Here is a 16,130-nt window from a genome sequence, read left to right as displayed (position 1 = left end):
GGGGGGGGGGGGGGGGGGTACAGGAAGAGAACACCCTTTCCTGCCCCCTGGGCTGGTCTCGGTCATGCGTAACAGAGGGCTTCCTTACAAAGGCTGTATTCAGTGAACCCTTCGGTCAGCCATGGAGAATCAAACACACTTTAGATGGACTGCAGAGATAGAGTCCTATAGGTAGGACCAGATGACCACTTGAGTCGAAAACAGCAGAGCAAGCAGAAGACAATTCGTTGACCACATCCTAAATGAGAGGGCTGAATTTTCTCAGCTGTTATTTACAAAAAAAGTGTGTCTGGAGGCAAAGAATTGAAAATTTGAGAGCATCATCATCAAGGTCATAAGCTGAAGGACAATCCTGTACTATGGAAATACGTGACATTCTGTTGCCACCAAGTCAAAAAAATTCAAAGAAAATTAAACAATTAAAAGAGTAGCGATGGGAACACCCTATAAAGAAATTATTAAATTTTTGTGATCATTTAAACAAATCTATATTTTGGTGTAAAAAAAAACAAACATTCTACTTTAAAAAAAACAACAACTGAAAATCAGAAATGTTGCCTTTGTTTTAAAATATAAACAACTAAAACTGAAAAAATAAAAATAAATGACAAAAGAACATAATAAAATTTCTTAAACTTGAACTAAAATGAAAACTGAAACTATAAAAATAAAAGCCAATTCATCATATTTCTAAACTGACTTTCAATGTTTTGGGGTTTTCTTCTGTCTTTGTCTTTGCTATTTTTTTTTACCATGCTTTGGAAGTCACGCAACAAAATTTGTTGCACAATGACAGTAAAATAATTTAATAATTTAATAGGACAGTTTCCAAATACTGCACTGGGAGGAATGCCAGATGAAAAAGAAAAGGCCTGAACAATGGATCAACGGATAAATAAGGAGGACATTAAACATGGACATGTTTGTTGGGGTCACCACATTTCAAGGCCACTACAAGTGGAGCACAAACCACATACACACACACACACACACACACACACAGAGCAGACGCTCCATTTGTTTTTATAAGGGGGGAATCAAAACAATGCCTTTTCCCGGCTTGGACAGAGTATCCCATTTTTCCGCCATATGTGTGTATGGACAGAGGGAGTGTCCCAGAGGTGTTATAGAACCCCAGCTGAGGTGTAATGTCAATCCCAGATTCCCATGATGGCTTTCTCCTGGGAATTAGGGCATCTTACAAAATTTCCTACTCTCAGCGATAGCACCTACAGATAATTTTTTAAAAAAACTCAAATGTGAACAGGCTGGTCCACCTCAGTTGAACCCAGCACACTATGAATGAACTCAAGTGCACTAGTCTGATGAAATGTTATGTTGCTATGTTGCATGTGAAACGCAACAGCTGCAAATTCACTCGCTTTCCCAAGCACTTGCGCTCTTCTGCTCAAGTTCCTGGAACGCTGTACACTTACACTACTGCTTTGGCGGACTGCTCACAAGTGTACAGTTACAGTGCAGCTACAATCATTGCACTTCTGTTATGATAAATTACACTAATTTAGTCTCATTACGGTTGAGTTTTATCTTGAAAGTCACTGGAAGTTTCCACGTAATGCAAAACCAGGTCATGTTTTAAATATTCATTCATTTAAAATAAAAAAATTACACCACAATGTTTCTGTTTAAGCATGAGAAAGCAAGTAACTTTGTGCATTTATATGCAAAACAAAAACTAAATAAGACCTAAATGTACATTCAAATATGCCACTTTGATGCAAAATTATAATATACAAAACTCACTATCAGGAAACTTAGAAACACAAAATTGCTGGAAATAACTGTGTCTTCCGCTTAACACAAGAAACGTAGCCTAAATTGTGCCGTTTTGATAACGATCTGAAAGAACTGTAAATAAGAAACAATTAGCCTGTAATGGGGGTTAGCATATAATGGGGGTTTATCTTAAGAGGGGATCTCATTGCTTTTAAATGTCCTTCTTTTCTCCACTAAATGCTTAAATGTTGGGCTAACATTAGCATAATGATATGAGCAAGATTGCTCTTGACTTAGATGCTAGCTTTTGTAACGGCTCCACATAAAATGAGAAAGACTTCAGGAGGCCTTCCAGCAGAACAAATGCCAAAGTGAAGCTAACTTTAATTAAAACAATCTGGCCTTGTAAGAGAACAACAGAATGTTGTTTCAATTCTGTTATATGGAGAACAAATTTTGCTTTAACTGTTATTAGCATCTGTAAGTAGTTGCTGATCAGAATTATTGCGAAGGTCAGAGGTCATTGCCTTTGGAGGTTGGATTTTTGCAACAGTGGGCCTTCATTTACTTACACTCGTGTCTTCCATAAACCTGTATGACAAATATATATTTTGAAACATTTCAATTAGTTTTTTGTCTATACAATGAAAATCAACAGGGTTTGATTTTGTTTTGGACCCCATTCACTTTTATTGTATGACAAAAACCACCTGAAGCATTCTTCAAAATCATTTCAGAAGCGAAGCACCAAAGAATCACTCGCAATAAAAACTGGAACACAAAGTAAACAGAGTCAGTTTTGATTTTATTTTAAGGAAGAAAAACAACTTTAACACCCCTTGTGGTATCTCTGAGAGAGACAACCACCGACTCAAACCAAGATGCAAACACCATTCTCGGGGTGGCTGTGATTAAGCTAATTGAGTTAGTCTGAAAATCCGGCTTGAATACGTTACCACTAAAATGCTAAGTTTGCTAGATACTCACCGCTGAGGCAAAGGACATCTTAACAGTTAACCCATCGCTTCTGAGGTTTGGTAATCAGACCAGAATTAAAGCTATAAAAATGAATTGGCGCACCACATATATCATCTACTTAAGTTGTGGTGAGAAAACGTCGAGTGAAAGATGCTGATCACGCAAAACTAATGGCACTAATGATTAGAGGCCATCAGATGGCAAATGCCTTTATTTCCACCACCTTCTGCTTAAAACATTCTCCCACCCATTCCATACTTCATTATCATCCAGCTGTTTAACTTATGTCACTCGAACGCTGTTATAAATGCTTAAGCTTGCCAAGAAACCACACTGGCTGCTAATGAAGGTGCAAGAAAATCACAAGCAGACAAAACACACAAAACCTCCATCTGCCATCATTACATGGCATTGTAAATGGGACAGAAAACTGCATGAAAAAAAAAAGAAAGAAACAAAAGAAACAGGGTATTTTCGGGGAAGCTTTGTATACTACATTAGGACTTATCAGCACATTACTGTTTGAAAGTTTAAGGATATTATATTTTAAATTAAAACTTTAATTCAGGTAGGATGCATAAAATTAATCAAAAATAGCAGTAAATATTTTTAAATTGATACTTTCTATCCATCAAATGCTTCACAGTTTCCACAAAAAAACAACAACTTGATAACAAGAAGAAATGTTTCTTGAGCAACAAATAAGCATATTAGAATGATTTCTGAAGAATCATTTGACACAGAAGACTGAAGTAATGGCTACTGAAAATTTAGCTTTGCCAACACAGGAATAGCTAAATTCCATTTTAAAATATATTAAAATAAAATATTACTGTATTTTAATCAAAGAAATTAAGGCTTTCTGAGCATAAGAGACTTGTTTTATAAACATTTAAAAAAATCTCACAGTGCCCAAACTTTTGAATGGTAGTGTTTTTCCTGTCTTTGTGTGTCAAAAAACAACAAAATCAATCAAGCTAACTGGATTTCAATATGCACGCCAAGAACAATTCATTACCATCAGTCACTTCTGTAAGTAACTTTAGTTATTTGTGATTATCCCAGTTTTCCCATGGCCACCAGACATATTAACAAGACTGTAATGCTTCAGACTGATTGCAGTTTGTGGCCTTAGGAACATTTTTGAAACTCTGCACAAACAAATTTGAACAATTATTAAGCTATTCAAAAGGCAAGCAGAATTTGAATGTTGTTATTAGCAAAAATGGTTACAGTGATAGCACACCACGTCCTCCCAGAAAATGTGGAGCGGATCCAACACAAAGTGTACACTGTTGCAACTCTCCGACATCAAGAAAAATCCAATGACCTCAATGAACTAACATTTTCAAAATCAAAGAAAGCCAAAGTGAAATTCAAGGCCTGGACGGTTCGTTTTTGGGTGTTTTCCTTTGCGCGACGCCAGCGAGCATTAACTCGGATGCCAGTCTGTCTCTGCATCGTTAAGCAGCTAAGCGGTTTTGATGGAAGCAGTTAATAGCGAGATGGATAAAAGTGGGCCGAAGAAGATCTTTCTGTGGCCCCCGTCTGCTCGCTAGACCTGATCCGCACGTGCTCTGTTCTGCTGTCTGGGAGTTGCGGCCCAAAGATGATGAACAAAGCAGTGACTGCTGGGTCAGCTGGCACTGGGGGACGACAGCTCACTCACAAAGCTGGCGTGCCAAGAGCCCTGAGGAGAACTGCATAGTAATGGAGGAAAACCAGAAAGCAGTCACTAAATCTCCTTGTATTAATACAAAAAAATTAAACTTTGTGCAAGAAAATGAATCACATGATTAACGGATTCACTCGCAGTCAAACGGTTTCAATGTTTGCAAAATACATTGGAATGTTGCAAGATACAACAACCATCTCTAGTTCCAACAATAAAACATCACAGCCTCATAAAAAAAAAACACTTGTGCAATGTCTGCTTCAGTGTTGTGCTGGTCTGGAATAACCGTTAAAACGGCACACATGCCCTCGACTGTTGATCTGATAAATGCCCCCCACCCCGTTTTACACGGGCAGATTTGAAATGTCACCACAAAAACATTTCCTCCCAAAGGACTTGGTTCAAATCAACATCACTACACCAGGTGCTGAGAGGTCAGCCATATCTAGAGCACTTGGCTGGACTCGCAAAAAGCCAGCTCTGCTCTACCTGCTATGCCAATTAATGCACTAACTATCAAACCAGAGGGAAGTTGAAGTGGAAGCATAATAATAACAACAACATGCTAAAAGGTGTATTTTAAGGAAGTGAAGAGTGAGAATTGTGTTAACTTTGATGTATCTTTATTTATGTCTAACACTCTCAATACAGTTTAAAGTGCACTTTTTATCCACTTAAAACTTACGGCTAAATAAAATAAAAAGATAATGAGATGAAGATTTGTCAAGTCACCTTTATTTATATAGCGCTTTTAACAATACAGATTGTGACAAAGCAACTGAACAGCATTAATTAGATTTGTCATGTCAATTTCCACACGAAAACATTTATCTCTTTATCAAGTAAAACATCTAATATATTCTTGTAGAATAAATTACAATATTCATACCAATAGGGCTATCAGCAACAATATTTGTAAGAAAAATTTAACTTTTGCATTTGATAAAGCATCCACGCCACTACGTATTGTATCCACTAAATAAACATGAACTTGGTGCAAATCAGACAATGGCTGTGTCTACAATTGCATACTCTCTGATAAGGTACTTCTTTTAAATAAGCACATTACTGTTTGAAAGTTTAAGGATATTATATTTTAAATTAAAACTTTAATTCAGGTAGGATGCATAAAATTAATCAAAAATAGCAGTAAATATTTTTAAATTGATACTTTCTATCCATCAAATGCTTCACAGTTTCCACAAAAAAACAACAACTTGATAACAAGAAGAAATGTTTCTTGAGCAACAAATAAGCATATTAGAATGATTTCTGAAGAATCATTTGACACAGAAGACTGAAGTAATGGCTACTGAAAATTTAGCTTTGCCAACACAGGAATAGCTAAATTCCATTTTAAAATATATTAAAATAAAATATTACTGTATTTTAATCAAAGAAATTAAGGCTTTCTGAGCATAAGAGACTTGTTTTATAAACATTTAAAAAAATCTCACAGTGCCCAAACTTTTGAATGGTAGTGTTTTTCCTGTCTTTGTGTGTCAAAAAACAACAAAATCAATCAAGCTAACTGGATTTCAATATGCACGCCAAGAACAATTCATTACCATCAGTCACTTCTGTAAGTAACTTTAGTTATTTGTGATTATCCCAGTTTTCCCATGGCCACCAGACATATTAACAAGACTGTAATGCTTCAGACTGATTGCAGTTTGTGGCCTTAGGAACATTTTTGAAACTCTGCACAAACAAATTTGAACAATTATTAAGCTATTCAAAAGGCAAGCAGAATTTGAATGTTGTTATTAGCAAAAATGGTTACAGTGATAGCACACCACGTCCTCCCAGAAAATGTGGAGCGGATCCAACACAAAGTGTACACTGTTGCAACTCTCCGACATCAAGAAAAATCCAATGACCTCAATGAACTAACATTTTCAAAATCAAAGAAAGCCAAAGTGAAATTCAAGGCCTGGACGGTTCGTTTTTGGGTGTTTTCCTTTGCGCGACGCCAGCGAGCATTAACTCGGATGCCAGTCTGTCTCTGCATCGTTAAGCAGCTAAGCGGTTTTGATGGAAGCAGTTAATAGCGAGATGGATAAAAGTGGGCCGAAGAAGATCTTTCTGTGGCCCCCGTCTGCTCGCTAGACCTGATCCGCACGTGCTCTGTTCTGCTGTCTGGGAGTTGCGGCCCAAAGATGATGAACAAAGCAGTGACTGCTGGGTCAGCTGGCACTGGGGGACGACAGCTCACTCACAAAGCTGGCGTGCCAAGAGCCCTGAGGAGAACTGCATAGTAATGGAGGAAAACCAGAAAGCAGTCACTAAATCTCCTTGTATTAATACAAAAAAATTAAACTTTGTGCAAGAAAATGAATCACATGATTAACGGATTCACTCGCAGTCAAACGGTTTCAATGTTTGCAAAATACATTGGAATGTTGCAAGATACAACAACCATCTCTAGTTCCAACAATAAAACATCACAGCCTCATAAAAAAAAAAACACTTGTGCAATGTCTGCTTCAGTGTTGTGCTGGTCTGGAATAACCGTTAAAACGGCACACATGCCCTCGACTGTTGATCTGATAAATGCCCCCCACCCCGTTTTACACGGGCAGATTTGAAATGTCACCACAAAAACATTTCCTCCCAAAGGACTTGGTTCAAATCAACATCACTACACCAGGTGCTGAGAGGTCAGCCATATCTAGAGCACTTGGCTGGACTCGCAAAAAGCCAGCTCTGCTCTACCTGCTATGCCAATTAATGCACTAACTATCAAACCAGAGGGAAGTTGAAGTGGAAGCATAATAATAACAACAACATGCTAAAAGGTGTATTTTAAGGAAGTGAAGAGTGAGAATTGTGTTAACTTTGATGTATCTTTATTTATGTCTAACACTCTCAATACAGTTTAAAGTGCACTTTTTATCCACTTAAAACTTACGGCTAAATAAAATAAAAAGATACTGAGATGAAGATTTGTCAAGTCACCTTTATTTATATAGCGCTTTTAACAATACAGATTGTGACAAAGCAACTGAACAGCATTAATTAGATTTGTCATGTCAATTTCCACACGAAAACATTTATCTCTTTATCAAGTAAAACATCTAATATATTCTTGTAGAATAAATTACAATATTCATACCAATAGGGCTATCAGCAACAATATTTGTAAGAAAAATTTAACTTTTGCATTTGATAAAGCATCCACGCCACTACGTATTGTATCCACTAAATAAACATGAACTTGGTGCAAATCAGACAATGGCTGTGTCTACAATTGCATACTCTCTGATAAGGTACTTCTTTTAAATAAGTAGTTTGTGGCCATTACAAAAGTATGTTCTATATAGTATAGATATTTGTAGTATGAATGTCATCCAGGCATACCATATTCGCCATGTTGTCTTTGTCATGTGACCTACAGCGTCAGTTGGGTTGCTTCATTGTCATTCACAAATCCTCTCCCATGGCCTCTTGGGATAGTAAAGTGTCCGAAAGTAGGAAGTCATCCGGGTACTTTTCGCCTATTGTTTTATGAATATTGTGGTTTCAGACTTACTCCTTTTCTTACATAGCCTACTGTTTTTCACCAAATACATAGCAGGAAGTATGCCATTTCACATGCAGTCATTATGCTGATTTTAAGTAAGGATATGCTGTCCCCTCATTAATAATGTATAAAAGTTTACACTTCAAAAAGCAAACAACCTCTTGTAGGAGAAAACAGTCTGGAAAATGCATCTAAGAAAGCACAAATGTAATTCGACTGCAAGCCACATTTTTGTATGTGACAGGACAACAATTTCAATTTCCACCCCATGACATTTACATAAACACAGAGTGTGGTTTTACCTTTTAAATCTCTTGATACCAAATTGTAACCCCAGCCCCCAAGAGCTATAATTCACACATTCACAGAGACCAAAAAACATCCCATAGCGAGTTGCAACTGTTGGCCGTCGACACCTCTGAGGGAGCTTTCTCAGCATGGAGTCCCATCTTCACACTTGAAAAGAGTAAGAGGGGCCATCAGGCGCAAACAATTAGCATCAATCGCTCACCTTTGCATGCTATGCCTCACGTCCTTTGTTTGTAATCCTGCAGGCAATAAACAGACCATCTAAATGCTTTCAGATTGGACATTCATTGTCATTGCCAGCCCAGCAGGGGCCTGATAAACCAAAACAGAACAGATCAAAATGATAATGATCTACCCAAAATGTACATCAGGAACAATGGAGATCTGCAGTAGTCCATGCATCAACCCCAGGCTACTGTGGAGCCCAAGGGCAACGCGTCTGCAAAGTTGACTGGGCCATTTGTTCTACCATGATCGAACACATGCCTGTTTTTCCACCAGGGCACATGTACACCCTTGCACACAAGAGCCTATTATGCGAGCCTGCCTGGTCCAACGAAGTCATAAAAAGCAGACAACTTGTCAACGGTAAAGACAATCTAACCCACAGTCCCAATCAGCTAAGGTTGCACCCAAATAGTGGACTAATTTTACAACAGGCCAATCTGATTGACACTACCATCACAGCCAAATGTCATCGGGCCAAAAGAGCTAAACAAGGTTTTATCAAGAACCCAAAAAGCCAAAACATGAATAAATAAACACAGATTTAAGTCACATGGAAAAGTTTCACTACTGAAAACAGCAAACCCTTCTACCGACTCACAAAGGCCTCTATTGTCCAGACTCCATGGAAAACATTAGCCGTCGTAGGGAGAACCTGGGTGAAGAATAGCTTGGCAGCCAACGTACACACACCCATCTCCAGCTGGATGCAAGACTACAGACAACAGACAGTCTAATCCATGGAGGAAGAGTGAAAATGATAAATAGCAAATGAAACCCTGGTAGAGCTGCAGTAGATCTCTGTATTTAGCAAAGGCAAACTGAGCTCAAGGACAGAGGTAAATATTGATGTAACAATGACCTTCTTAGAGAGTAAACTTTGTGAGAATGATGACCACAGCTGAGGACGATCTACTGTACATTATATCAGGGCCAACTATGACATAATTCCAATGTATCGTTCTATACAAACATAAGATACAAGACAAGGGGACGTTCTTAAGAACAAATTTCTTCTAAACGTCATTATCTTTCTTATATTTGAACTTAAAAAAAAGTTTGTATTCCCAAAAATACTTCAAGAATGTTCTTATCTTTCTTCCCTTCTTAAAGAGAATGTTCCTAAAATTGTCATAAATAAGTTCCTAAAGTTTGGATAACCTCAAACTTATCTTAAACCCACAAAGATACTGCTACAAAATTTTAAAAAAGTATCATGAGGTGCATTCTACTTAGAGGTTGATAGATGGACAACATCTTTTAAAATTTATCTTAAGAACTTTATACATTTTTTTCCATAAGATTTTTGTGAATTTAGCCCCATGGTCATTATCAGAAGAGTGCCGAAGGTTTTGATATCCAACACAACTTGGTAAACCTCAACTTTGTGAATCTTTTGATAATAAAACAGTCAGAGGCAGGTGAGAAAGTTTTTTGTGTTTTTACAGTAATATTCCTGCCATTGTGGCTGTAAATTTGTTGCCTTTGGCCGCTAATGCAGACAGTCCAGCTCCTCGGATTCAACCACAAGCTTCAAACGGTTGCCAACAATCATCAAACACCAAAAACCGTCTTTTTGAACATCATAAACACAAAAGGAATTTATGCATATAGGAACACGTTATTCTTTAAAAATCAACACTTATCATCCAGAGCCACGCAAATCCCAGCAGGAACAGAGATGGTGGTGTTCGGTTTCTATCGTTTCTGCAATCCAAACATTTCAAATAAAGACATTTCGTTTTCTGACATTAAAACCTACATCCAGACCCTGACCTTTGCCCTTTCACAGTACAGAGGATCATCTTCTTATCCAAAGGTAAAGAAGACAGAGTGAGGAATGTGGTGTACATCATTTTTGGAGGTAAAATAACTGTTGGGTTCCTGACAAGAACATACAAGGAGACACTTGTTGCAATAATCAACTAAAAGACTTGAGAATCTCCTCAAGTCAAGTTATCAAGTAGGACATCTAGCCATAATTTTTGGGACAAATTAGGTTTATATACCAGACCATTGTGATGAGGCCCATATGTAGGAACTGCACTGTTCTTCTCTCAGCATTCAAGAACCATACATTTCTCTTCCATGTATACAGCCGTAAAGCCCCTGACACCAAGATCTTGAACCCTGTCCTAAGGCAGTTCTCAGTGGTGGTCTACACACTGGCTAATTCTATTCATGCATGCCAAGGAGTACTATTCTCCTCAGACTATCAGGGAGTGGACGAGGCCAGGAGTGAATGTTTTGTAAAAAAAAAAAAAAAAAAGAAGAAGATTTAGAGAGCAAGAGAATGAGGGAGAAGAACATGCAGGACAGAGAGTTTATACCTGACACTAGATTCTTCATTTTAAGAAAAAGAACACTGAGTCTTCAGACTGCTGGCTGCCGCTGCTCAAATTAAGTTTGGAAGGCAGGCTTTTCCATCCCACTTTGACTATGATTTCACTAAAATATACGTAAATCAAACCTCTACTTTTTGAAACACACAATAATATGGAGGCACTCCACTGGATCTTAAACTGCTGTAACTTCTAACTATGGCATGATGTAATAGAAAGGTCCAAAACTACATATTTTCACTCAGTGTTGGGTTGTCCGACTGATTAGTCAGCTAGTCAGTTTTAAGGAGGCTCTGAATAAATTAGTGTCCTTCAGAATCAGACCACATTCAGGACTGCATTTCTGAAAAGCATCGTAAGCCAAGTAAATGGTAGAAAACATTGGCTCCGGTGGTCTCTACAATCTAATTAGGCTCACGATGCTTTTGGGAAACACAGACCAGACCTGGTTCTAAGGGGGTTTTCCATAAAATACATGTTTTTGTGCTCAAAAAGATGAAATTCTGTGTCAAAGATGTTCATCTAAATGTTTACATATGCTAACAGTTAAAAAATATTTAAATCCAAAAATGCACAGCCATTCAATAGGGTAACCATAAAAAATTCAACAAATAAATATAGTAAACACTAAACAGCTAAAATATAATGCAATAAATTAACTTATATTGCATAGATGATTTGAAGTCTTATAGGAGTGAATTTAGTGAATGTGTATGTTTTGATAGCACTGATACTTTAGAGAGAATCTAAGATAAAATGATTCCTGAATTGTTTTAATAAAATCAAATTAACTTCAAAACTGAAAAAATGTAATAATTTATAAAAAATAAAATTAATGAATAAAACACACACACACACACACACACACACACACACAAGATCAGTTAGTCAATTTCAGTAGCCCACAGACAACTGCTGGTCGACATACAGCACCGGAAAATTAAGAAATACACATTCTATCGAACACCTGGGAAGAAAACTCTTGATCTTGTACATTCTTTCACCCCTTCACTCAGCCTCCAGTTTGAGGCCTATCCATCCTCCTCCACGACGACGACATCTCGGGAGTGAAAAGTTCAGATGAAGTCATCATTGAGAGAGCTGCCTCTTGCCATGACTTCACAGTTCATAAGAATGAGGCCAAGATGCCGTGTAGGAGTCGGGGGGCGTACGGTCTAGAGTATTAGACTGGAAGTACAGGGTAAGGAGTTGTAATACCATGCCGAATTACATCATCATAGACCCAGAACGGAGAAACACACACTTATAGGTGCACACACACTCCTCTGACTCATTCAACCATGCGTCATGCTCTAAATCATCCGCCGCTTCTGAATCTCAACTTCGCCAGACACACCATGGCAGACTAAAACAATAGCTGGAGGGTCAGCCTTAGAGAAAATGAGCAAAGAAAGACAAGAAGAGACTAAAGCGAGAGGAATGGAGAAGTCTCCCTGAAAATAACACCCCCAAGAAACCAGATCCAGCATGAGCCCACTCTGACTAAAGCCCCTCTACAGCTGTGCACAGCCAGACACAGTCCAGCAGACAAACACAGATGGAGATGGCTGATTGTGGCGTGTTCTAGTCAGGGCATGCGTGAGTTGATTATTACTGCAATCATACCTCCGAACAGTGTCACACAGCTGTCTGCAGCTTGAAAAGCGAGTAATGCAGCCAAAGGGTATGGAAACCCAGCAGATCAGCATTGTGATTGAATGGCATGCCTCATACGCTGTGATTTCCCCTTAGATTTATCACCTCATATGGCCACAGAGATCATATCTACAGGTGGAAGGTGATCATGTGGTCTTGCAATCAAAGCTAGATTACATTTACGATAACTGCTGCTCCATTCAACAACATTCTTCATTCAAAGCTGTGCCAAAGGCAGAAAATCATTTATGCATCATATTGGCTTTTGGGTTAGCATTACTATTCAGTAAGCATTTACATTACATTTAGTCATTTAGCAGACGCTTTTATCCAAAGCGACTTACAAATGAGGACAATAAAAGCAGTCAAAACTAACAAAAGAGCAACAATATATAAGTGCAAATGACAAGTCTCGGTTAGCCTAACGCAGTACACGTAGCAAGGTGTGTATATATATATATAAAATACACACACACAAAGAAAAACAAGTGCAAATTGATGAACAGAGGTGTGACGTGCATTCTTTTCGGCTCATTAAAGATTAATCTTGCAGCTGCATTTTGGATTAATTGTAGAGGTTTGATAGAAGTGGCTGGAAGACCTGCCAAGAGAGCATTGCAATAGTCCAGCCAGGGTAGAACAAGAGCTTGAACAAGGAGTTGTGTTGCATGTTCTGAAAGAAAGGGCCTGATCTTCCTAATGTTGTATCAAGCAAATCTGCAGGACCAGGCAGTTTTAGCAATGTGGTCTGAGAACTTCAGCTTATCATCAATCACAACTTTTCTAGCTGTTTTTGAAGGAGTTATGGTTGATGAGCCTAACTGGATGGTGACATTTTGATAAAGTGATGGGTTTGTTGAAACCACAAGCAGTTCTGTCTTAGCCAGGTTGGGTTGAAGGTGATGGTCCGTCATCCAGCAAGAAATGTCTGTTAGAAAAGCTGAGATGCGAGCAGCTAACGTCGGATCATCAGGATGGAATGAGAGGTAGTGTGTCACCAGCAAGCACTTAAATGGATAGTTAATTCCTATTATTCAAAATTGTCATAATTTACACATGGTGTTTCAAACTTGCATTACTTTATTTTCTTTGTGGATAACAAAAAAGTTATTCCTAAAAATATAATGTTTTTTTTCCATACATTGGAACATGGTCCAATGTTGATTTGGACTCCTTTAGCTTTCATTATATAAACAAAACCAGTTTAAACACTCTTCCCAATAACTTTATGTTCCACAGAAAAAAGTCTTACAGGTTTTCACCAACATGATTAAATTATGGTTAATTTTTATAATGATAATAACAGGATATATATAACTCAAAATATTAGCCAAGCAATGAAGCATCACTTAAGATCAGTCTTTAACCCTCAAAACATGCGTTCTGTGACTTATCTACATCATTGAAAAAGTTCAGGTTTTTCCCAAGGGTTACTCATAATCTACCAAAGGTCATCTTTGAATGGTTGGAGATTCTCCTGTTAGATTATGTTGAAGGTTTAAGTGACCATAACACATGCAATCAGGGATAATTATGGGGGGCAATCTTCATTCCCCTTTAGGAGAGCTGGTACCTTACTATGACATCATTAACTCTAGTCAACTCCTATTTATAGAAAAACCACCAGCGATGCCACTGACAGAAGCATTGTCATCCGCTCACATCTAAACATGCACACACACTTCAGGCTTGCACTAAACAAACACAAAACCACACTTTTAGGACTGTGGCTCCCCAACTGTGGAGATACACCTTGATCTAAATGGCAATGCACAGACTGGGCTGGGATTGTAAACAACAGTTGGGGGATAGCCCTGGTTTCATTGCCCCTGGAGTACATTCAGAGACCCTTGGTTGAAAAACTTACATCCACACAGTCATAGCAGGATAAACAGCAATAGCAGGGTGGACAAAAAACACCAATATGTGGCATTTAAAGTTATTAAACAGCATTTACATGGTCTATAATTAAATTAATTATAAGTGAACTTGGTCTAGTTGTACTTTTCTTTGAACTCAAGCCAAGCCTAATTAATTTCAATATATAAAATCAAAGAAGGAAACCTACCTTGAGTCAGTCATGTAAAAGTCCACCGAGTACCCGAAGTAACTACCGCTGGGTCCAGTATACACCGCTGGGTTCTCCACATCCAAGTTGAAGGCAACAGACAAAGGTAGAAGAATCAACAGTGAAAGTCCCATTGGAGAGCAGCTCGGGTTGTGTGAAGACGCTGAAGTCTTTGAACGGTGCCTTTTGGACCCCATAGTAATCGATATGTCACAATCCACTTCTTTATTAAACTTCTTTCTGAACAAAAGAGGGCACTTGAGCGGAATCCTCCTGAAGATGCTGCCTTACGCAAAGCGCATGCCTCAGTGAAGCGTATCAGTCTGATCCTTATTTTCCCAAGCGCTCTGGTACCGCGCCTCCGTCTATCTGTCCCCTTCTCTCCTTTCTGCGTCCTCCCTCCAGCTTAATTGAAGGGGTATTAGGAGGAGGTCCAGTTCTTCCACTCGTGACAAACTCCCATAGAGGTGGAGCTAAGAGCACAATTCACAAAGTGGAGAAAAAAGAGCGGTACAACATTGAGTTAGATAACTTAATTAATCAAATGAGGAGACATGCATTGAATAAAGCAACGAGATTAAACCATTTAGGGATTTTTTAGAAAGCTGATTAGAAAGCATTTTGAAAAGCTGATAGGCCTATTTAAAATTTATTACATATAATTACATTCTAAATTTAGTATTTTAATAATGATGTTCAATAATAGCCTACACTGTGCCATTTAAAGCTAAATAAACAAACAAACAAATAAATAGGGGAAAAAACGAGGAGACACTTATTGTCCTTGTAGAATTCATATCCTGAAAGGATGATGTCATGACAGTTTTTACTTATGGTTTAAGTACGCCTACATAATTTAATGGTTTGATGTACAACCTGAGAGCGCATCATCAAGAATTAGCTACTGATAAAATATTATGTTCACTAAAATTTAAATAAATAAAAAATATTAGCTTAAAGAAGAAAAATGCAAAATGTAGAACATGTGTGACCTGTTCAACAGTTTATCTGTCCACTAGAAGGACTCTTTGCATAGTGGTCAAAGATAGCTGAATGAATGATTAACCTTTTAAACAATGAAAGCGCTGTTTTCAAAGTTCGTTATCCTCCAAAAAACGATCTCCAAACTTGTTGCCATCAACATGAACCTTCTCAGCATTGAGATATAGACGCTAAATGCTGACAAAGCAAGAAAGCCATCACTGATTTGGAGCAATAGCCTACTACAAATTCCACGTGTAGGTATTAGACTATGAGTCAGTTTTAATTTGGAGAAATGTTGTTTATAATACACAAGCCTGTACACTGAGCAATCTCCATTTATAGATCTGACACCGTCAAGACACACGGAGCTGGGAAATTGCGCGTCTCTGAGCTGTAAAAAGATTGAATAGTTGATTCAGCCTCTGCCCAAGGGATTGAAATGGGGAGCCAAATTTGGCTGTGTGGCTACAGGGAACTCGCCGTGAGAAGCCTTCTATTTGGGAAAGTATGTGAAGGGGGAGCTCACAGCTGTCGGACCACAGCCACACCACTTTCAACCAAACCTTTCGTCTTGTTTAAATTCAGACCGACCACAAAATGTTCATTTATTTCATACTAATGAGGTTCGATTCG

At 38.2% G+C, this 16,130-nt stretch overlaps 1 protein-coding gene across 1 annotated transcript in view; it reads right to left on the bottom strand.

Moving 5' to 3' along the window:
• Window positions 1–14,902, bottom strand: part of LOC107594039 (integrin alpha-5-like) — a 44,825-nt gene extending 29,923 nt beyond the window's left edge. Inside the window, exon 1 of the mRNA XM_016283967.1 lies at window positions 14,514–14,902. Coding sequence (XP_016139453.1) covers window positions 14,514–14,710 — 197 coding nt within the window. The 5' untranslated portion in view covers window positions 14,711–14,902. The remainder of the gene's footprint in view (window positions 1–14,513) is intronic.
• Between the last annotated feature and the right edge of the window lie 1,228 nt (window positions 14,903–16,130).

Source organism: Sinocyclocheilus grahami, unplaced genomic scaffold (assembly GCF_001515645.1).
Source record: "Sinocyclocheilus grahami isolate Dianchi unplaced genomic scaffold, SAMN03320097.WGS_v1.1 scaffold178.1, whole genome shotgun sequence".
Classification (NCBI taxonomy): domain Eukaryota; kingdom Metazoa; phylum Chordata; class Actinopteri; order Cypriniformes; family Cyprinidae; genus Sinocyclocheilus; species Sinocyclocheilus grahami.
This window is presented reverse-complemented; position numbering and strand designations above follow the sequence as displayed.